The 22,461-nt window shown below is 39.8% G+C and overlaps 1 protein-coding gene across 1 annotated transcript; it reads left to right on the forward strand.

Annotated features, from left to right (window-relative positions):
- The first annotated feature begins 1,898 nt into the window (after positions 1 to 1,898).
- Positions 1,899 to 21,231, forward strand: LOC145769499 (uncharacterized). Its single transcript, XM_082581147.1, has 4 exons — positions 1,899 to 2,060; positions 15,768 to 15,841; positions 16,068 to 16,227; positions 18,978 to 21,231. The coding sequence occupies exons 1-4, from the start codon at positions 1,924 to 1,926 to the stop codon at positions 19,054 to 19,056; spliced, it is 450 nt and encodes a 149-aa protein (XP_082437273.1). The 5' UTR covers positions 1,899 to 1,923; the 3' UTR covers positions 19,057 to 21,231.
- The last annotated feature ends 1,230 nt before the right edge of the window (positions 21,232 to 22,461 follow it).

Raw genomic sequence — 22,461 nt, forward strand, 5'->3', positions numbered from 1 at the left:
GAGCCGCAGTGCCCACTGCCATCAAATCGACACTGCCATAAACGACGCCTTGCGTATCGTGACAGGATGCCTGCGACCTACACCATCGGAAAATCTCCCTGTCCTTGCAGGTATCCAACCAGCTGAGCTTCGTCGCGAAGAAGCCATCCTGTCTCTTTCTCGTCGCGCTACGAACCCCAACCACTTGCTCTACTCAAGTCTCTATGAGTCTGTGAACGAGAAACCTCAGCGACTGAAATCGAGACACCCATTTGTACGTGCCGCACAACTCCTGATGAAAACCGCTGAAGACTAATCCATCAGTGCGGCTACCTGGGCAGACCACCAATGGAGCTCGGAGTGGAAGAAGAACTCCTCAAGACTCCAAAGTTTCATCTCCGACACCAGCAACCACCCAACCGGAATGCATTTGCCAAGGAAGGCCTGGGTGCGGCTCAACCGCCTGCGTACTGGCATCGGACTATTCCGCTCCAACATACACAAATGGGGGATGGCTCCATCCGCGATTTGTGAGTGTGGCAAGGAGGAACAAACCGTAGACCACACCATTTGTAATTGCGCCATCTACCATGCGCCAAATGGTGTGCGTGGTCTGCGTGAACTGGATGACAAATCAATTGAATGGCTGCTCGACACCTGCCCAAACATCTAGACCGCGTCGCCGCCACTGCCCAAGGGTGGTAAAAGGCAGAGCCCCTCGACCCTTGGAGTGGCGAAGAAGGTTCAAACGAAGAAGAAGAAGAATTAAAAAAAATATTAATTTTCAAATTTTTCCATGGCCTCCTTGAAAAAGGCTCATGGCCGACTAGGGGGCTATGGCCCACAGGTTGGGAAGCCCTGCTTATAGAGGCTCTTGACGCAGGGTCGGTTACCGTGATTGGCAGAGTGAAGTTTTCCGATTGTTGAAGTGTTGTTGCCGGGGATTTATTCCATTCACTAGGTACCGCAGAATGGAGGGCAGTCCTAAAATGCGTTGCTCAAACGCACACCCCGAGAGTCGAACCAGCGCCGCGTGATCTTGAGCCGAGCGCGTAACCACTGAGCTATTGGGGCGAAGTTTTGATTGTCTTTACTGGAGATAAGCTGAGAGGGTTTTCATGTCCTCGCTCAAGGTGTCTTTTAGGTTTTTCCACGCCTTTGTGGAGTGGAAACTGCCATGTCGTCCGCGTTTGCGTATTTTGCTGAGACCGTGCTTGGTAGATCGTAGGTGTAGATGTTAAAGAGATGTGGAGCCAGAACCGATCCCTGTGGGACGCTATTATTCAGGCACCTTACTCTGCTTCGCCGTGAGTTGGTGGTGAGGGTGAAGCTTCGATTCCTAACAGGCTTTATGATCATATGGAACAATTGTGGAACATTTGAAGCCATGGTGCCATGCGTTAACGCAGGCTGCTGCAAGATCTAAAAAGACAGCGCCGGCCTTCTTTTTTACCTCAAAGCAATTCTCGATGTCTTCGGTCAAAAGTGTGACATCATGATCTACGGTGGATTTTTTGCACCGGAACTCAGCTTGCTCTTTCGGGAGGAGTGGGTAAATGTTTAGTTAATGTTTACAACTATATCAAAACTTTGTAAGGAATTACTTAGCCTATACCTAAGCAAAATTAGACGAAAATTGACATGGATCGACGGTGAGGATAATGAGCTCATTTCAAAACAAATTGAAGCATAGACGTTTATTTTACCCATAGAAACAATACTAAGCGGGCATAACACAATTAAAGAAAATTGTATTTTTTCATTGCCCCCTGAGAGTCCCATGCACTCAAACAATTTGACTTGCTACAACTAACACAGTGCCCCAACCTTACCCCGAAATAAATCCAACATTTCACAAATCAAACTTTTGGCCGGTTTTATTGTGTGAGTTTCATTCGATGTGTTTGCAGGTGTTGAAAAATACAAATTTATTTATAAATCCCAATGAACTTTGGACTGAAGACGATGTGGCAGCAATTGTCAGTGATTTTTCTTCTTGGTTTATTTATGGCGCTGTGTTCCTTATATTTCCAAGAACAGAACACGAGGTATCAACAAAATGAAGTTGCAGCTAACCAGAGGTGGGTATAGTAACACCTTACTAAATAATGGTCATTACCCTATATACAGTATGCTGTAACGCTGCTAGTGGTTAGCCTACTGTTTTTGCAAAGATTTTTAGACTCCCGCTCTATTCCGACCGAAAACCGAGACTCCGGCTCCTAAATGCTCTAAAACTCTATCCAACTAAAGTAGGTTACACCTCTGTTTCATAAGGTACTTAAATAAAGCTTTTCAATATAGGTTTAAGACAAAAGTATCGAGTAGAAGTAGCGGTGGCGCGCACAACCTTTGGTCTGAGTAGCAATAGAGCACTACTTTCAAAATAACCGATGCCCACCTCTGCAGCTACCACATTTGTTTATTACTATGAACTTCACTACCTTGTTGTCAATCAATTAAAGACCTGAGTTGAAGAACTACCGTACTTAAGTCAAAAATACGAATTTTGAGTTAACGTCTTTTCAATGTTCAAATTTTTATTTAAATGCAAACACCAGCGCATGTTATAGAGAAATTTAGCGGTATTTTTAAATCAAATTTTGCGTGACGACAGTCATTGACCGGCGTTATTATCTGTATTGGTGATCTCCATTTCCACAAAATGTGATTTAACCGTTTCTGTTACTCTTTTGGCGGCAAGAGTTACTGACCGAGACCATCAGGTCTACGTCTCTCTTATTGCTAATTACTCCATCGGCTTATATCAAATAACAACGGGAAAATGTATGCCGTTGGTCAAAAGCCTTATCTATCACTTCAATCAATTTATTTCGCAAAATATATTCATGATTGTGTACAGTAGCGCACCCAGAATTTTTTTTAGGGGGGGGGCTAATTCAGAAATGTCGGCCGAGTGATTGAAAGTTTGAACATTGCGCGGGGGAGAAGAGTTTCAGCTGCTGCATTTGCGCGGCTGTCAACATCAAAGGCTGGAAATTGCGCGGTTGTCAATATCAAACGCTGGAAATTGCGCGTTTGAAAATTATTCACAAAAACGTAAGGAAAACGCTTACTGAAACCTTAACTTTGCAATTGCAATGCTGTCCTGCCTCGCTGAGCTTCTTTTGGAAATAGCATAACAGCTCAATAACTGCGCTAATCTTGACCACAGTATCTATGATCCCACGGACCACGATAGGCATTTTAACATAATCCACTGGTCGACGCAATCATGCGTGACATATGACATCACTGATGTTGGTAGCGCTATCATGCGTGACATGACAGATTTGTGTGAAGGCTACTGTGACAACTTGTTGTGTAGGTGCATTTTTTGGTTTTCTCATAGGTTACTACGACATTTTTTGATATCTGAATAAGGCTACAAAAGCTAAAAGTTCGGAAAAGCATTCAATTCAAACCTTAAATCAATAAAAATAACCAGCCTTAATCAACTTCGCCTACCGTACTGCCTTTTAGTCAAATATATTTCGTAATTCTGTTCTTGATCTGGTAAACACGAGTGTTGTAGAAGTACGTCACTACTTTGCACTCCTTGATGTCACAAAGGCGATGGATAGAAACGAAACAAAGGCTATCACAAGCAAACAAAAGGCCAGGCTTAAAAAACTGCGTGAAGGGATGCCAAGCCAGCTTAGGCTACTAAAATATATCTTTTAAGTTTGGTTTGGAAAACAAGTTGCCTGAAAATTTTTACTTTCCACAAAATTTTTTTTTTCGGGATTGTGTTATTTTTTTGGAAGGTGCTTGGCGGTCCTAGAAATTTGTCTCGCGGACCCCAAAAGGACCGCGGACCCCAGTTTGAGAACCACTGGTATAACGTAAGCTGTGACTTGATTTAACGTGCCATAAGAGCAAGGCATGGGATGGGAGGCATATTTTGGGATGGAAGATCCAAGGATGGAATGGAAGATTTGGATGATGGGATGGAAGAAGGTCTTCCATCCTCATTCCATCATTTATTTTTAATCTAGGCTACGTATCATGGCACAAAACAATTTTTAACTTAAATGCGTAAAATTTTGATATGATGGTCAGAAATAACAACAACTGAACTGAACTTTCTATCCAAAACTAAATTTTGTTTCTTGAAAACAATGAAATTTTTCCTGTTTTTTTTTAACAACGCGACCGACGACCGTTAGACGTTGCAGTAGAAAACATTATTTCGCACGTAATTTCATTGCGGTTCGGTAATTTAAATGTGCTGCAGCGCTCTTGCATGATTCGACCAGTGCGCAAGACATGGGGCTACATAAAAATATTAAGAATGGCGTGCACAGTAACTTACAGTTTTTTTAAATATTGAGCAGTGTGTAAGGGCATAGCTAGGGGGCCCGCTTCCCAATCCAACAACTTTATGAGCGATATATTGCAACTTTTGTACATTTCGGACAAATTTTTCAATAAATTGCGGCTAATTGAATTCACTTTAACAATAATTTAGCTGATTACGAAGTAAAACCAATATTATTTAACATTATGCCAATTTTGACGAAAAATTTTGACATTGTTGGTTCAAAAATGACTACCAAAAGGGCTATGTTTGGTCAAAAATAGTCAAAATGTTCGGGGGAGACAAATTTTGCTTGACATCTGTACTTCAAACTTTGCCCCCCCCCCCAATCGAAAATCCTGGCTACGCCAATGGCAGTGTTGCAGCAAAGGGTTACTATAATAAAACAGGTACGGTAGGGGAAAACCTCATACAGTGCCCAGGTTCCTACAGTGCCCATATTCAAATTTTACCCACAATGCATCATCAATTGCGCGCCCGAATTTATTTTGAGATGTCCACATGCCCAATGATTTCTCGCATGTAACGTGAAGATGCAATGTGAAGTACTTGGCAAGTGATAACAGAAATCCTTTTTTTAGGAAAATAGAAACTTTTTTGTGACTTCATTGCTAATGTTACAGTATTGTCTGTTACACTGTGGATATAGTTAGTTAATGTAGGCAAGCTTTGATACTGCTTAATGCTTGTAATAATGTAGTTTATAAATATTGCAGCACATTTTGTCCAAAATGGCGACGGCCCCAACAGTGCCCATCAGTGACGGAGCCTACAGTGCCCAGGGGTGGGCACTGTTGGATCTATGTTTTTTTTATTGATCATGAGCAACAATCTTCAGATAGGGGTACGTTTAGTGTTTTTGTCCAGACAATAAGTTTTAATCTTTTATATCTTATTTTCAAAATGCCCAGTAGCCTACAAAGAAGCTTGTTAGACATCCAGAAAATGTCATAAAGAAAGCATGCATGGAGGTGATTGTAAAAGGTAGATAAAAAAAATTTGTATCGGAAGAGTTCGGCATTTCTCGTAGAACAATTCGGCGTTATTTAGCTAAGTGTGAAGGAGATCTAGAGAATATTACCATGAACAATTTCAAGCAAACAAAAAACAGGATTTTCAATGACCAAGAAGAGCAGAAACTTTGTGACTATCTAACAGAGTCTGCTAAGCTCCATTTTGGTTTTCCAATAAGAATGTTAGACAGTTGGCATACGAACTTGCTACGTACAAAATATGACAAAAAAATACCGGAAGCGTGAAGGGCAAATAACATGGCTGGAAAAAAATGGTTAAGAAGGTTTTTTTATTTCTTCATCTGCTTCTTTTATTGTTGAATAGTGTTGTTCATTTTATGTTAGGCTATATGGCTTGAATTCAACATTTTTGTGTGGTGATTGCTGCAGCCAGAGTATTACAACACAAGATAAGTAGGATATGACCTTTTAAGCAGTAGCCTACGATAATGTGATGCTTTGTAAAGTGGGCACTGTAAGTACTCCCCATGGGCATTGTATGGGACCGATACCCTACAGTGCCCACTTTTGAAAGCAAGTTTTTAAATGGCTACCGTACCGAACAAAAATTAGTAATCCCAGAACTTGGACAAATAGGCCAAAAAATAGAGAAAACCTCAAACTATAGAATAAAAATCAAAACTTCAATGTTTCTCTGCAACTTTTTTCAAAATTTATAAAAATGTAAAAAAACTGGGCACTGTAGGAGGTTCTCCCCTACAATAGGTTTAATTACGTGCTCTTCAATCACATAATTACAAAACATAATACACAAAAGAATTTATTTACATTGCCAGACCCGGCATTATAACTTGCAAATTTACGTTTACATAAATGCACTGTTAAATATCATCTTCATAATATTATAACTTACTGCGTCTGGTTACACTGTAATTGTAGGCTAACTGGTAGAGTATAGTACGGTAATGAAATTAGTAACCTACAGTCTGTACACAGGGAGACCACAATAATAGCAAAAAATTTATGTCTAATGTTATTTAAACACTCAAGAGCCAGATATGAAGGAGGCAGGGTAGGCTATTCATGTTTTGCATCGATAAATCCTGGTAGGCATCATCCACGTTGTTTGAATCAGGCGGTGGTAACTTCTTTAGTGGTTTCGTTGGTGATTTCGATAAATCAATGAATGCCGGATTGGATTTGGATGTTGCATGTTTTCGGGTTTGTTACTTTCCTAAAAAGTGGAAGTAGCCTAGACACGAAATCATTAACCGAATCAGCCGCGACATGTAATCAATCTCCTAAAAAGTTGTTATCATTATAGCCTACTATTATACAAGATACATTCTATAAATCTATAAGTTACAGTTATACGTTGGTCGTCGAGTTATTATATTGTAAGTAACTTACTGTTACTGCAAAATTCGTGAATGTTACATAAATTGTCTTGTTTCTCTGAGTTTGTCCTGTTCAAAAAAAAAAACAGTTTGCGCTGCGGGGCAGAAAATGATGGTTCGGCACAGACTAAAAAATATTTGTTAGCAACAAGGCTAAGCTAAAACAAAGTTGAAATCAGAAACATAGTTTGACCACACTTCAGCAGAAAAACGTAGCCTACGGCATTTTACCAAACTTAGGCTAGGCCTAGCCTACTTGGAAGTGAGGGTAGGCTACGTTGATAAGCCTTCAACGCTTCTTTTGCTAGCGGGCTGTGTTCTGAGACAATTTTGTCCGTTGAGACATTGCAATTCTTGTGAACAGAACCAATGTGTGCTTTTGATGTTGAAGTATTGAATCTTCCCAACCAAAATTTACTTTTGTTTTGCTCAAAGCAAATTAAGCAAAAGGACATCAACGTTTTTTCATGTCCGCTTTTCGTTCTTTTTTTACTTACTCCTCCACAAATATCCTGTTTTGATCGCCGTTTAAGAATAAGTAGGCCTACGTCTGAAAAATATGAAATCATTAAATAACACCAGTTTGTCAATGGGTAGCCATCATAGGCGTAAATCCTGGAGAGAGGAGAATTATTCCCCCTAAAAGTTTGGCGGGGGGATGCAAATATTCCCCAAAATTTTCTCTTTGTCAGTGACGTCTTCACAATGATCTGAGACTGGTGAAAAACTTCAAGATACTAGGCCTATTCATGATACTGACTCAGTCTGTGTACAGTATCTATGCTGTAGGCCTAGGCTATAGGCCTACACATACACAGCCTAGCTAGCTCTATTATTATGACAGCATAATAGGATAGCATAGGCTAGGCTATAACTAACTTTTCTAAACCGAAAGGATACCACTAGCCTAAGCTTATCATGCCTAACTGTACCCTACGTCGAAGCTCAGTGAACTTTGTCATTGCTACTCAAGTTCAACTGTAAATCAACGGATTACCTAACTTTAACTAAAAGAATTGAGAACTAACTCACTCACTGCACTCACGTCCAATTTCCAAAATGGCGAAAATAGAAATCAATCGACAGAAAGGCGAGCATGGGAAAGGGAGTGAGAGGGGGTTCCTGGTGGCGAGTGACGACGGAAACCAGCTGATCATCGTTATTCCAATCATTTTTAGAACTTTTGAAAGGGAATGTTAATAATATTTTCTTTAAAAGTGCTAAAAACAACAATTCCCTTTTTAAGACAAAATTTCCTTGTAAAATTGTTAAAAATCCTTAAAAAATCCTTCTGATCTTCATTTCCTTTTTTTATCCTTCGAAGCGTTGAAAAATCCCAATTTCGGGATAAAATCCTTCAAAGTGGAAGCACTGCAGGGGTGGGCAATTTTCGTTGTTACGTCACATAAGGTGAAACAATGGAACATAAATTGTTGATTTTCTCGATTCAACAAAAACTCACGAGTGGTTTTTGCATAAAACGATAGAATTGTTGCGATTATTTAGTTGCATTCTCGCGGCTGGCCGGAGCGATTTTGCGCGGCTGAGGTTGTGATTTTTAGTGAATTGCGCGGCTGCGCTTGTGATTTTTCGTGAATTACGCGGCTGACACCGCGGCTGGAAATTGAAGTGCGCGGGGGATTTATCCCCCGCGCAGGCCAAACTTTCCAATGTGGAACAGACGTAAATGAAAAGTTGTAAATCCAGCCTACCATTGCTCTTGCAGAATCTTGAGTACCCTACCTGACGACATATGAACTATCTGCAGTTTCAAAACTTTTTACCTGTTTAATAATAAGAATATCAGCTTTACTTTTTTCTTAAAGCTAGTCCAAGCTTTCATTAAAACGTCAAATCTCTCTAAATCCTAATTGCTTGCAGCAACCATCGTCGTGAAATTTCACAACGTGATACGGTACTTGCCGTTCCATTTGGGATAGCATCCTGGAGTGGTCAATTGTAGGGTGTAGGCCGACTGTCTACTGTCTCGCTAGCTCTGCATTATTCGTGAAATGACATGCTTGGAGAGGTCGTATAACGTCACTAACGCAAAACTTTGTGAAGACAACGGAGAGAATTAAAAATTGCCATGGTTTTATTTAAATTGCCAATCACAATTAGAATTAGTTATGTGAACCACGTTAAAAAGGCCAAATTAAGATATGCCAAACAATATTTTTGTTTTGCCCTGACATCCTTCACAAAAGGCTATCTGTACTCCAGGCTTCTGGTCATGGCGAAGATGCTTGATGTCGTCATGTCCTCTAGTGGCCTGTTCTTCAAACTCTGTAATGATCTTGGTTATTTCTGGCCCTGCCACCATCCAGCGGCTGAGTGCTCCAGGGTTTCCTGTCAGTCCAATAGCTACACAGGTCCCTTTGACTATAGCGTTGTGCTGCTCATTACATTGGTCAATCGCCATGGCAGATAAATTATTGTTTGTCTTGAGTACCACAAAGTTTCCAGACTTGAATTCTGCAAGGACATCTGAATGCTTGTCAATGAGGCTTATCATATCCACCTTACCTAGAATTACTGCCAAACAGATATTGTAAGCATAATATTGGCCAGTGCTTAGGTCATCAATGATGTCTTGAGTCAATTCAGGAAAGTTGGTGCTTGGAATATTACAGAAATCTTCCACAGGCCAATGAGACACTTTCCATCCAGAATTTTGCCAATTGGCCCAGAGAATGCATCTGGGCTTTGAGTCGAACAATCTAACTCTAAAAAAACATGACATAGTGGTAGTTTACATGCGTGCATTATGCAAACCACTCATTGCAATGGTCTGTTTAACAGCTCTTCTAAAGCTTGTATACAGCCATTGTGTCATCCTGTCATTGACGCTGTATCATCTGTATTTTAGTCTGGTCAGTTATGCACATTTCGGTGCAAACTTGGGTAGACATTTTTCACCTATATTTTCGAGTTGGTTAGGTGCAGTAGATGTAAAAACCGTCTGGAGCTCGAAAATTTCGGGGGTGGAAGATGCCCAAACGGCTGCTCCCACTTTTGGGGCTACAAGACAATGAAGCGCATACAAGAAAATGCCAAAAAATTTTAAATTATAGCATGTGGGTGATCAATTTAGGGTAATTTGGCCCAAAAACTTGTTTAAAAACACTTATTTTCATCTAAAATCATCACAAAGCCAGTTATTTGCATTAAAATAGCAAAAAACTGCAAAAAAAACGTCAAAAAGCACAATATTTTGCAAATGGTTAGTTGGTTACCGTACCGTATATAATATAGTTGTTGTTTGTTTTACTCAATGAAATGATCTTCTTCAATTTCATGCTACACTATACATTGTCTCTTACAGGTACAAAAACTAAGGCATTGCAACCCTAATTTTGCACATTGACAGGTGTCACATTTAGCCATCTTGCACTTGCATGTCTTCGTCAGTCTTTCCAACTGTTGTGCTCTTGCATCTGTTGTCCACTGAATGCTCAGCTCATTCTGCAATTTAACCCAACCCCATTGTTCAAACAGACTGATTTATAGTGTTCCCCATAATTATCCATCCTGCCTGATACGCGCTGCAATGAACATGTAGAGTCAGGGCATCAAGTGTAGGTGGAAGGTCCCTTAATTCATTCGATGATGATGAGACGAACAGCTCATACCGAAGTCGATTCAAGTTGGCCTCTTTTTTTGTATATGCAAATGAAACAAAATCAGCAATATCTGACATGCTCTCAGTGAGACATGCTTCTGATGGTAGCCACCTGAACCTTTGGAAAACTCTTGTGAGTTGTTCCACTTTAGGATATTGCTTCCACATATGGAACCAGCTGCGCTTAGAAATTTTTTAAAAGGAGCTTGTTGTATCTCCTCCAGCAAATGCATGAAAAAACAATATACCCAAGCAGGCAGCCTCTCCTAAATGATTGTACATAGCATTGATGGAGATGGTCTGCCTGTGTTTTCCGGAGCCAAAGTCCACAGTTATTTGGGTGTTGGCATTCCTATCAATAAACTGCTTCATGAAAGCAAGGAAGATAACAATTACATCTGTATCCACAGTCCGTACACATAGTGTTGACAAACCACTTCGCAACATATCCTTAATGTGGCAAACAATCCTGTTATCAGCCTCTTCTAAGGCAAGGTGATCACCATAGCTTGTATCATAATTGCCAATATTGGCCCAAACGCTACTACCGCTAGTGATGCAAAAGTCTTTTTGCCATGACCAATAATGCTCTTTGCTGATGTCAGCAATAAGTTGTTTCAATCTCGTTTTGTTTGCCGAGTTTGTAAGATATAAGCCAGAAAAGTTTGGTGGTAGGAGACCCTTTTTTTCAAACTTAAGTTCTGGGTTAGTGTCCGACCTACGTTGTTTCCTTGTAATGCTCTTTATGCTTAAGGCGTGGTATTGATCTGCAACCAAGTCAATTCTGTGCTGCTTTTCTCCCATGTTGGCTGTCTCATTTAAGACCATTATTGTAGATTCCTTAAATGTAGACTTCTTTTCCACGGTGGCAGCTTTGGCTCGAATGATGACAGAAAGATCGACCACAAGCTCATCTGCCTTTTCTGGATAAGTGACTGACTTGCTTGTCAAGCAATAAGTGATCCTTGATTTTGGGTTGTGATATAGTAAGCCATCTTTGGTTGCCAGGCACTCTGGTAACCCTAAAAATATAGACATTAAGAATTGTGCGCATATTACAAAATACCGGTACTTTCAACTAATTTGCTGGCTAACAATAAAACAAAACTACAGAAAAAGTAGGCATAAAAAATATAAAAGGCCTTCTTCAAACCTGTAAATTCGAAGCAAAAAACATCTATTGCAAGTTCTTTCCTGTTCCAACAGGCATCACGAAGCTTGTTCATCATTGCAGGATTAAGCATCATTTTGGGGCATTCCATTTGAATTTTCCCAGCAGTGCTTGGCAACTTCAAAGCGTTCTTTCTGATAGGTGTTTTTATTACATCATCTGTCCCTTCAACAAAACGGGTCTTCTTGAAGTTGTTGTACTGTGCCTTTCCCAAGTCAAAGATTTTCTTACAATCAACAGTAACCTCTACTGGAAAAATGGCCGACGAGTTCAGCTTTGTAAACTGTTGTTGACTGCTGAATGGGTTAATGTGGAGCTTTTTGTATATCTTTTTACAGTCCTGCACAAACTGCTCGATAAATGCAGTAGTATCATTCTTACCATCGACTTTCTCCAGGTAGTGAAGCATCTCTGGAAGAGATATCTCGATCTTGCGTAGAAAGTCTAAATCTTCTTTGTTGACCAGATTGATATATCCTCCTTGGGATGCTTTTACTTGTTTGTTGTTTTGCTCGTGGCGCTGGTCAAACGCTACTTTGAAGAATTGCTGTCCCACAGAATTTACAACAACGTGATCAGCCATAAAGTGTTCAAACAAATAGAATGTGTAACACTTCGATTTATTTTAAGTTTTATATGAAGACTGACGACCACCTAGCATAATTGATGTGATTCAATGCAAAAAATGGAGGTATTAATTCTTCGATTGTGCCTATAAAAAGTGGAAGGTTAGCCTCTCGCAAGGATCTCACGTACAGTAGAACTGTTTTTATGATCTGTAGAATTTTGAACCAATACTTGAACATTGTACTTTTATTACTTTTAGACAGCCAATCGTGGAATGATTGTTGTACGTCTTCATGTTCTGGATAGTTCATAAGCATCTTTTGAAAGTTTTTTCAAGCATACTGCTGTCATTTGCAAAGCGTATCTTGCTTTTTTAATGTGGTTCACATCACATATGGCATTGGCCAATTCGACAGTATGTAAAGCAGTCGAGTTGATAATCGTATCAAGACCAGTGCCTTTCAGCAGCTGTCCAACACAGAGTAGAGCAGTCCAACACAGAAATATGCACTCCACCTAGGAAACAAAAGTACCGGTAATCGTCTTGGTTTGGACATAACCACTGTATCTGTTTCTTCATTGCGTACATCGGTTGATCTGAACAGTGAACAACCAACAGCGACCTGGCCGGGATTCAGATATGCTATATAATCTTTGGCAATGCTCATAATGTGCAGTTGCAAGTCCCAGCTATGACTCACATGGTCGATTATTGGAAGAATGCTATTCATTGTTGTGATGTTTGCAGTTTGATCTCTTGCTTTAGTTGAATGGTATGCAACCCATGAAGGAGGAGTACCGGTACTGTAATCTTCTCCTTCCCTTTGCATTGTAGTAATTGCTGACAGCATCCTTCACATTCAGCAGTTATCTTTTTCACTGTTTTGTTTTGGAGTATCAGTTGAATGTTCTTTTTAAATTATTCTTCAAAGTCATGCATAGTGTATTAAGGGCGTCGTGCATGTTTAGGCAGGTTTGCAAGTGATGCATTGAGAAATGTATCAAGTGAACATGTGTTATTTGACTTCAGTTGGTGTACCTCGTCTGTGGCCATGTCTGCATACTTTCTTCTGACCCGCTGTTCACCTTGATCATTATGCAAGTGAAACTGCATGATTGAAACGGACGTTCCATGCAGGTAATGAATTACAGCCGAACTGGAGCTGTTTTGGTAGATGTTATCAACTACCACAGTAAATACACCATGCCGTAGGGCAGTTGGCAATACTCTTCCACCTGATCTGCAGTAAAGGTCTTTTACTGTAACTGAGAGTTCTTCAATGAAGCGAAGAGTGTTATAGTAAGATAAGGCTATCCCATGATGAAACAAGGCTTGCATCATGTTTTTAAACCTAGTAATAGAGTACAGCTTGATCGTAAGGTGACAGTTGATAAAACCAGCCTTGTCCTTTGTGCGTCCACGAGATAGCTGTGACTGAGTTGCAGGGGTGCGACAGGGACGAGTGACAGTTTTGGTGTTCTTTACAATCAACCTACAAATAGCTTGATAAGGCAAACAAATTTTGTCATATTCTGGCTGCTTCTGACAAATTAGTGTAATCAGGATGGTGAAATGATTGAAATGGTGAAACAACGTTGACAACTGTCGTACAATTACACTTGAAGCAAGTCAGAACCACAAAAGTGATAGCTTGTTTATTCTAACACTAATCAGTTTTCATAACCTATAGGATAATTCTAACACCGCCTGGTTTGTACCAATATTAAGTCATATTATATGAGACAAACAAAAGATGTAGGCTACCGTACCGTAACTCAGAAAGATTAAAATTGTTGCAATGGTGTGTCTATTGACTGAATAAAGGGAAGTCAGACTTTTCCATTCCCTGCTGGAAATAGACTAAACAAAAGAGGAATCCAATTTTTGTATTCCCTGTAGAGAATAGTAGGCCTATAGTTGGATTTCTCTTTGTGCCTGACCAATCTCAATGTTTCCCGAAGACTGACTGACTGCTTAACAATCCTACTCTTAAAACTCAAAAGTTAATCTGTCTGGTGAAAATGCAATTCAAAACTAAATTCGCACCCCTTTCACTGCCCAGGTTACTGTAAACTTGCCTCCCGCTTTCGCATATTGCCACGTAGCCTACACAAAAACGGTCATTTTATTCATACGGTTTTAGTGTTTTGGACAGCTGTTGTCCATTATCTGCTTCAATGATTGTTTTGGGTTAAAACTGATGCTTCCAAACGGTTTTTCAGGCCAAATTACCCCCAAACAAGTACTCATATGCCATTTAAAAAAATAAAACAATTTTTGTAGCCTACATGCGCTCTAGCCATCACTACCCCCCAAACGGGAGCGGCATTTTGGGGACCTTCCACCCCCAAAATTATTGGGCTCCAGACGGATTTTGAGTCTGATGTGTCTAAGGAACTGGAAAATGCATATGAAAAATGTCTACCCAAATTTGCACATAACAGCCTAAAACGTGCATAACTGACCAGACTATTTAGACAAATGAACTACCATCAGTACTTAACATCATAATGGTAAATTTTCGGTTTTTATTCAAAAACTTAACTATTTGTGAAAATACAAGAGAAAGTTCTTAGAAGTTACATGGGAACATGGCAGTTTCGCTTCTTTTACACTCAAAACCATATTCTTAGCATGTAGCCTACGGTTCAAACGTTATGAAGATTTTCATGTTTTTGGGTTACTTGAGTCACCTAGTGGCTGGTTGCAGCCAGGAAAATGGTGGTAACCTCTCATATTCATTTTTGTGGTGTTTTTATCATATTTGTCCGGACTTGAAAACTACTGATTTTTGAATTTCAAAACAAAATATTTCAATCCACCCTATTTTAGAGGTTAGCCACGTGGGAGGGTTTGAATACAGGGGCATTGTCCTCATCTTCATGCATGTCCTCCATGAACACCACCAGCTCAGCAAACACTATGCCATGCAATCGATCATCGTTCTCATCTTTGAGTGATGCTGGTCTGATTATGTTGTATAGCCACGTTGCAGTTTGCAACAATGAGACCAAAAAGTTCGATGTTTATGATGTTATAGTTGAGATTAAACAATTTCGTAAATACGTTGTAAAAAGTGTAAGTGGTCGACTGCTGTTGCGTAATCGCAGGTTTATACGTAAGCGCATACCCGCTTCAATGCCTGAACATCAATGTACTAGGTCTAACGATTCTGTGGCAACCACCCTCGACAATGATAGAAATGTACGATCACGTAGAAATGTTTTTAAGCCACGTAGGTTGATTGAAGACCCTGATTGGCATTGATGATTGTACAAATTGTGTTGCTATTGGTGATTTATTTGTGGAAGTCCATGCCATTGCATGATTGCAATGTACTTAAAAGGGAGACGTGCGATATGGCAACCCTGTAATGTCATGGTCGACTGAACATTGCATTGTTTCGTTTCCAGTTCTAACCACTGTGCTAACGGGGCGGACGTTAATCCAGAGTTCTACTGTGATTTAAGATTCAATGATCATTTTAAAGAGAAAATTTGTAGGCTACATGTAGCCTAGAGTTTGCAATCAAAATTACCGTACATTATCTTCCACTTGTTAATCTTTCATGGGTTTGCACGTTGGCAAGATCTTTATGTTGTATAGGTGTATAAGTCACACACACTCTGCCTGTTATATCAAACGAAATTTATTGACCAAAAGTCCAACATAGCCTATAGCTTTCGAAAGTGTTTGATGATACTATAAAGCTGAAGATAACTTTTTGTTTTTCAGTAAATTGGCTTCCTACTCTGACGTCAGCAATGAATTTATAATTGAGCAATCACCAAGTACCCCCATCTCTTCAGGTATCGTAAGGCCAAAAGTGGAGTAGGTTGAACAGAAAAAGGTCAAGTAAAATGTATTTGCGGTTACAAGATAAAGCTCTCACTATGACGAACAAGCAAACAAGAATGCAGCCACGTGGCAATTGTTGTCTCCGACTTTTATTGAACTTGTTACTTGAACAACGAAGGAGCGATATATAATTATTTGGTTATTTATTTTGGTCTCAAACTGGCAACTTGATTTTAGATTCCATTGACAACAACATGGCACGAGTTGGACAATTCGCTAAAAAGCTCCTAGGAAAGTCCCTGCAGATGCAGGAATTGATTCAACAGCTTGTTGAGGATGTGAATCAAACGTCTATTGACCGAAAGAAGAACTCCAAAAATTTACTTTTTCTGCAACGGTAACTGAGGGAAATGTTTGCTCAATGGATATTACAAATGAATATGACGTCATAAATTCAATTTGTGCAAAGTTGAGTCAATCGCAATTGTAATCGAAAGTAATCACTTACACCAGGGGTCACCAACCTTTTTTGCATGCGGGCCACTTTAGCACTAGCCTAAGGAGAGCTGTGGTGGGGCCGCACTAATAAAATTGTAGGTAGGTTGACTCTTATGCTAGAAAAGAACGCATTTCGTACCCAATATCGAGCGTTACATGTTTTTAATACTTATCTTAGAATACCGCAGCAACAAAATTAAACGCTACTGCCTGGCCAAGCTCTTTTAACAACACTTTTGGGCTCTTTAACCCTATTCGGACTAAGCTATTTTTGTGAGGTAATGGCCTGACGTGTGGACTTATTCCATCCACACTTTCATTTGCTAATAACTTTTGATATTAAAACGTTACGAGGTTGCTTTTTTCGCAAAGTTAAAGCAAACTTATTGACAAACTGGTTAAAATTTTAAGTGGACACACATACTCTACCAGTTTTTTGCTATTGCTTTTTTGCAAAAAGTAGTCATTTTTTTTTAATTTTTCTGATGTCTCCGTCATAATCTCCTGAAATCGCTAATATCTTCGTTAAATGCACATGGTCCAGTCATGCATGTAATCCGAAATGGTCAGCAGTCATGTAGGTCACGCAGTAAATCTTGGAAAGCACAAAACGATACAAATGTTTGCTAACTTGCTTGTACAAGATGATAAAGTTTTTCAGATGACCTGGCAATTTTAGGAGTAGGGTGTCAAAAACTGCTGATAACTAAAAAAACTATACCACATAAAAATGTCATTTTATTACTAAAACAAAGATGAATAATTTTTAGGAAAAGTCATAAAACTTCAGCTAATTTGAGCCAGTAACTTTTACGTAATCGATGAAAGTTTTAGGTATGGACGGAACCCGTCCACCCGTTAGTCCAAATAGGGTTAACAGAGATGTACGTATACGCCGCAAATTCTACGCCGTAGACTTGCGGCGTAGAGTTTTTGTTTATGCTAACGTTTACGGCCACATTTTTTTGGAGATGTCGTTTGAGGCTACGCCGTAACGTTTTTGCGTTTTTTTAGCGTATAGCGTCAACGAATACTTTTTAATGTCTTTTTAATACTTTTTTTCACTACAACACGCCAATACCTTCCAGCGCTGCAGTTGAAAGAATGTTTGCAACGGGCAAAGACATATTGAAACCAAATCGCAGCAAAGTGTCAGATGAACATTTTCAGATGCTTGTTTTTCTTCGTGGAAATTCAAAATAAAACTTGTTTGTTTCGAGTGGTTTTTAACGTGTGAATATTTGGCACCTAGCAAACAAAATAAGTTTAAGCTAGTATATGCGCTGACGCCGCCAACTTTTTTTACAAGTTACGTTGACGCATACGGCGTATCTTTTTTCGAACGTTTGCGTTTATGCTGACGGCGTCAATATTTTTTGTATACGCGTACATCACATTTCTTTAACAATGCTTAATAAACGAGGCACTTGTTTTGAACAATTGCAGCGAGACGAGCGGTTGCAGCGAGACGAGCGGTTACATCAGAATATTCGTCGCCAAGCAAGAGTGGTGTCGTCACTTCGCTTCACAAAAGATATCTTTCAATTAACAGTTTCAATAAACAAGGAAATATTTGACACATCGCATTACAGACAACAGTAGTGACCTGCAAACATATCAGTGAAAAATAAGCTCCAATAACAGGGAGAAAGAAACAGGCACCATGAAACAAACGCTTGTGGAAATCACCGAAGAAACGTTTCTGTCGTAGCCTAGGTCATGAACAGAGTTCCTTTAAAAGCGATGAATTGGTTTTTCATCCTTTTTGTGAGAGTCTCTAAAACCGCCTTTCTTTGATTAATTATAGACAACTGTCACTTGCGGTGCTTATCAGCATGGCAAGAATTGTTGACTAACAACATTTTGCAGTAGGCTACTAAGCTAAATATTTTCGTATTATTACAACCAGAAAAACGTTTTTAAATGTATATATAATATTCTGCCAAGTTATTATAAATTGAGGTGGCACAGTTGCACACCGACCTATTTGCCAACAAAAACTTGCATATAGGGAACCCTGCTCATGAAACACAATATCGGTGAATCGCACAATTACATGAAATTTACAAACTTAAAATAAGCAACCCTATGCTCACACACAATTTCAAAATTCGAAAACAAACGTTTTAATCAACCACTGGGACAGTGTGGTTGGACATCGCATTGGAATAACTTTAAGCGACCCCCACCTAGAACTACCATCTGATTGGTCAGTCGGTGGAATCGCATGCAAAGCGAAAATATGCTTCCCAGAAAGTAGCCTATTTTTGCCATCATGCTCTTTGAATCCTCAAGAAAAGTATTTTTGGTTATACCTGTACGCTGATACCTTCCGCGGGCGGCACATAACAGCGTGGCGGGCCGCATGCGTCCCGCGGGCCGCCATTTGGTGACCCCTGACTTACACATTTTCATGTAATTCTAAGTAGGTAATTGTAATTGAGACTTTTTGTTGTTGTGTAATTGTAGTTGAGGTATAATTGTAATTTAAAAAGTTCAGAACAATGTAATTGAAATGTAATCAAAAATTTTGATGGTCTAATCGTAACGTGATTGAACTGAAAACTATACAACTTATTCAACTCTGGTATCGTGTGAGTCCTGCCGAGAGAGCCAATGACATGAAACTTAACAAACTTTCCGTTTCAGAGAATTCGTCGCCGATCTTGAAGTGTTGAGCGTGAAAAAGAGTACGCGCAAGAGTGAAAGCAAGAAAGAACTGAAATAACTATCAACATAAGCATATACCGTATATTTGTATAGCTTAATTATATATAGACCTAGGTGTTACTACCGGTATTTTCAGTTTTCTGAGGCTTCTGTGTAGCCCAATGATATAAAGTGGTGTTAAAAGCACATGCAGGTACTTTTAACCGCTTTGCTTCATCTTTTCTGGACCTAGGTTTTCTTTGCCTCATGTGGGTTTTTTTAAACACACACTGTTAATCAAAAGGGTGGAAACCTTGGGGTGGAAATTTCCATGGGTGGAAATCTCTCGCGACAAGGGTGGAAACGGAAAAGAATGGTGGATATTTCCACCATCTAGAACTTAATCCACCCTAAACTGTGGAAATACACACGTTGTTAACAAGGAAGGTGGAAAGGTTGAGTTGGAAATTATTGAGGGTGGTTATTTCTCGCGGCAAGGGTGGAATGAAGGATAGGGTGGATTGTTCCACCCATCTAAAATTTGTTCACATCTCAAAATAGAGATAATTAGCCTATAGCATCAGTAGCTTTGCGGTATGGTAGGAAGAGAAGATTTCTACACTGTTTAATTTGAAAAAGTTGCAAAAGCTTTTTCAATTGCCTTTGTTAGCCTAATTCAGTGCATTGTTTCTGCAATAAGCTAAAGCAGCTCATTAACCCAAAGATAAATACAGACATGGTACTGTGGGTTAAAGATTATTTACTTGTAGCGTCTGTGGCATAACATGTGTGTTGTTAAAAATGCTTAGATTGCTGGTGTAGGCTATAGCTTATAAGCTTAAACCGTCTTCGAAATGAATTTCTTTGAATAAAAAGAAGCTTTATTCCATAATCTGCAGTTTGAATTGAAATATCAGTAAACATTAGGCTAATACCAAAGAATAAAGGGAAAAAACAAAATTAAAATTTAATGTTGAAACAAAGTTTGATTATGAAAGACCTCATAGGCTATTCATTCATTGAGCGACGTACTTTCTATGTTTAACGGTGCTGATGAGTTCCACTAATAATTCAAGCTAATACAAATTACAAAAGTATGCCTACCCAACCAGAAAAACTAGTTCTATTTACATTGATTCAATGTCTGCAGATGTTCAATCAATGTAAAAAAGACCAGTTTTTCGGGCTGGGGCATGGGTTTCAAAAGAAGGAATTTTTTCCAGAAAGTTGAAAACGATATACAAACAATATCAACTTATTTTTCATTTCGACGTCCTAATCAGAACGTCACCCCATAATGGTAAAACACTATGAATAATGGCATATATCGCACCGAATGCTTTTTGCATTGCTTAAACAAAATACTAGTTCTTGCTTACTGCTTTGCAGTTGAGATTGAACTAATATTTAAAAAAACAAGCATGTTTATCGAAATTACCGTTTTGAAAATAATATTCAATAAAAAAGAACTTTCTAAACGAAATCAAAATGAAAAATTAGTGGGCATGCAATGTGATCATATCCAATCAACATGTTGGCAAAAACAAACAGAAGCAATAATTTCATTGAAAATCTTATTATCTGAGTGAGAAAACTTGTTGGAAATTCATTCCTGGCAGTGCCTACTTCACAGTTGCAGATATTTTCAATCACAAAGAGAGGACTGGTCACCAGGGTCAAAAGTATGAATTTGCCACTTTTTATTGTGTTGTTGAACCATAGGCATACGAAGCCGAGCAACGTGATCAAGTTTAACATATTAAAGATGATTATATTTACAAAAAACACAAAACTACCGCAACAATTAAATATCGAACGTTTTCGACATCACAAGATGTCCTCTTCAGGAATAATATACATACAACTTAACTACATTAATTGTTGCGTAGTTTTGTGTTTTTTGTAAATATAATCATCTTTAATATGTTAAAGTTGATAACGTTGCTCGGCTTCGTATATGCCTATGGTTCAACAAGACAAACTCTCTACCGAAGCTGTTTTATTGTGTTGTTGCCTGTAAATTATTTCATCCGCTTGATGCCGCTAACTAGAAAGCTATTCGTGTTGCGAAATGCTCAAAGACGTATTCCGCAGTTGAATCATTGCTCTTCGAATTCGAGAAATTTGGGTTTGCTAAACTATTTCCAAAGTGTTGTCGGAACAAACAAACGAGTTCAACAAATTTATGAGAAATGTTCAAAACAAATTTTATTCTATGAAAAAAAAAATTTTTTTTTCACTGGAATGTCTTACAATTTTAAAATAAATTTGTTTCAAGCAGTACTCAAATTTACTGCACGTTTGTGAACAATTGTAGAAACTGGGCAGCTTAATAGTTTTAGAAATGAGGAGTGTTCGAAACGAACTTTGCTAGTGAAACAAATATAAGGATTGTGCATTTATGTAAATATCGAATGACTAACTTTGAAATTACAGAATCAAGACCAAAACAAATCTTGATTACCAAAGCCTATTGCTCACCATCGCCATGGAAAACCATGTTCAGCTGAAACACATCCAGCCGGAGATTGGCAGTCAATGGAGAGGAACCTAAGCCAGGACATGTCAACTATATCAACATATCTCCAGAAATGGAAGCTACAGCTCAGCAAGGCAAAGACAGTGTCGGCGGCCTTCCACCTAAACAACAAGGAAGCAAAACGTGAGATCAACATTACCACCGATGACGAACACCTCCCCTACTGCGCCGAACCCACCTACCTCGGCGTAACCCTGGACAGGTCACTCACGTACCGACGACACCTGGAGTCACTGCGCAAAAAACTATCTGCGCGCGTTGCACTTTTGAGGCGGCTGGCGGGTTCCGGTTGGGGAGCTGATGCGAAAACCCTTCGCACAGCTACCTTGGCCCTTGTCCATTCTACTGCTGAGTACTGCGCACCAGTGTGGTGCCGCAGCTCTCACACCCGCCACATTGACACCGCCATCAATGACGCACTACGCACTGTGACTGGATGCCTGCGTCCCACTCCAACGGACTGCCTTCCCATCCTTGCAGGCATCCAACCTGCTGAGCTTCGCCGTAAAGGAGCCATGATTTCCCTTGCTCGTCGCGCACTGGACCCCGACCACCTCCTCCACAGTACATTTCAGCGCCTACCTGGAGGACAGCAGCGACTGAAATCAAGACGCCCATTTGTGCCCGCCGCACGACAGCTTCTGAACAAGGTTGAAGATCTTGGAATAAGTGCGGCACACTGGACGAACTACACATGGAACATGGAGTGGCAAAACAACACCTCCCGACTCCGTGATTTCCTACCCGACGTCGATCCCCACCCTCCGGGAATGTCCCTCGCAAGACTTGCGTGGGTCCGGCTTAACCGCCTACGAACCGGCGTCGGTCGCTTTCGTTCAGACATGTGCAAATGGGGCCTGGCTTCCTCACCGGGATGCGAGTGTGGCGCCACAGACCAGACAGTAAATCATGTCGTCCATGACTGCCCAATTCATCAACCACCAC

This window comes from Aplidium turbinatum, chromosome 4 (genome assembly GCF_918807975.1).
Source record: "Aplidium turbinatum chromosome 4, kaAplTurb1.1, whole genome shotgun sequence".
In the NCBI taxonomy this organism is placed as follows: domain Eukaryota; kingdom Metazoa; phylum Chordata; class Ascidiacea; order Aplousobranchia; family Polyclinidae; genus Aplidium; species Aplidium turbinatum.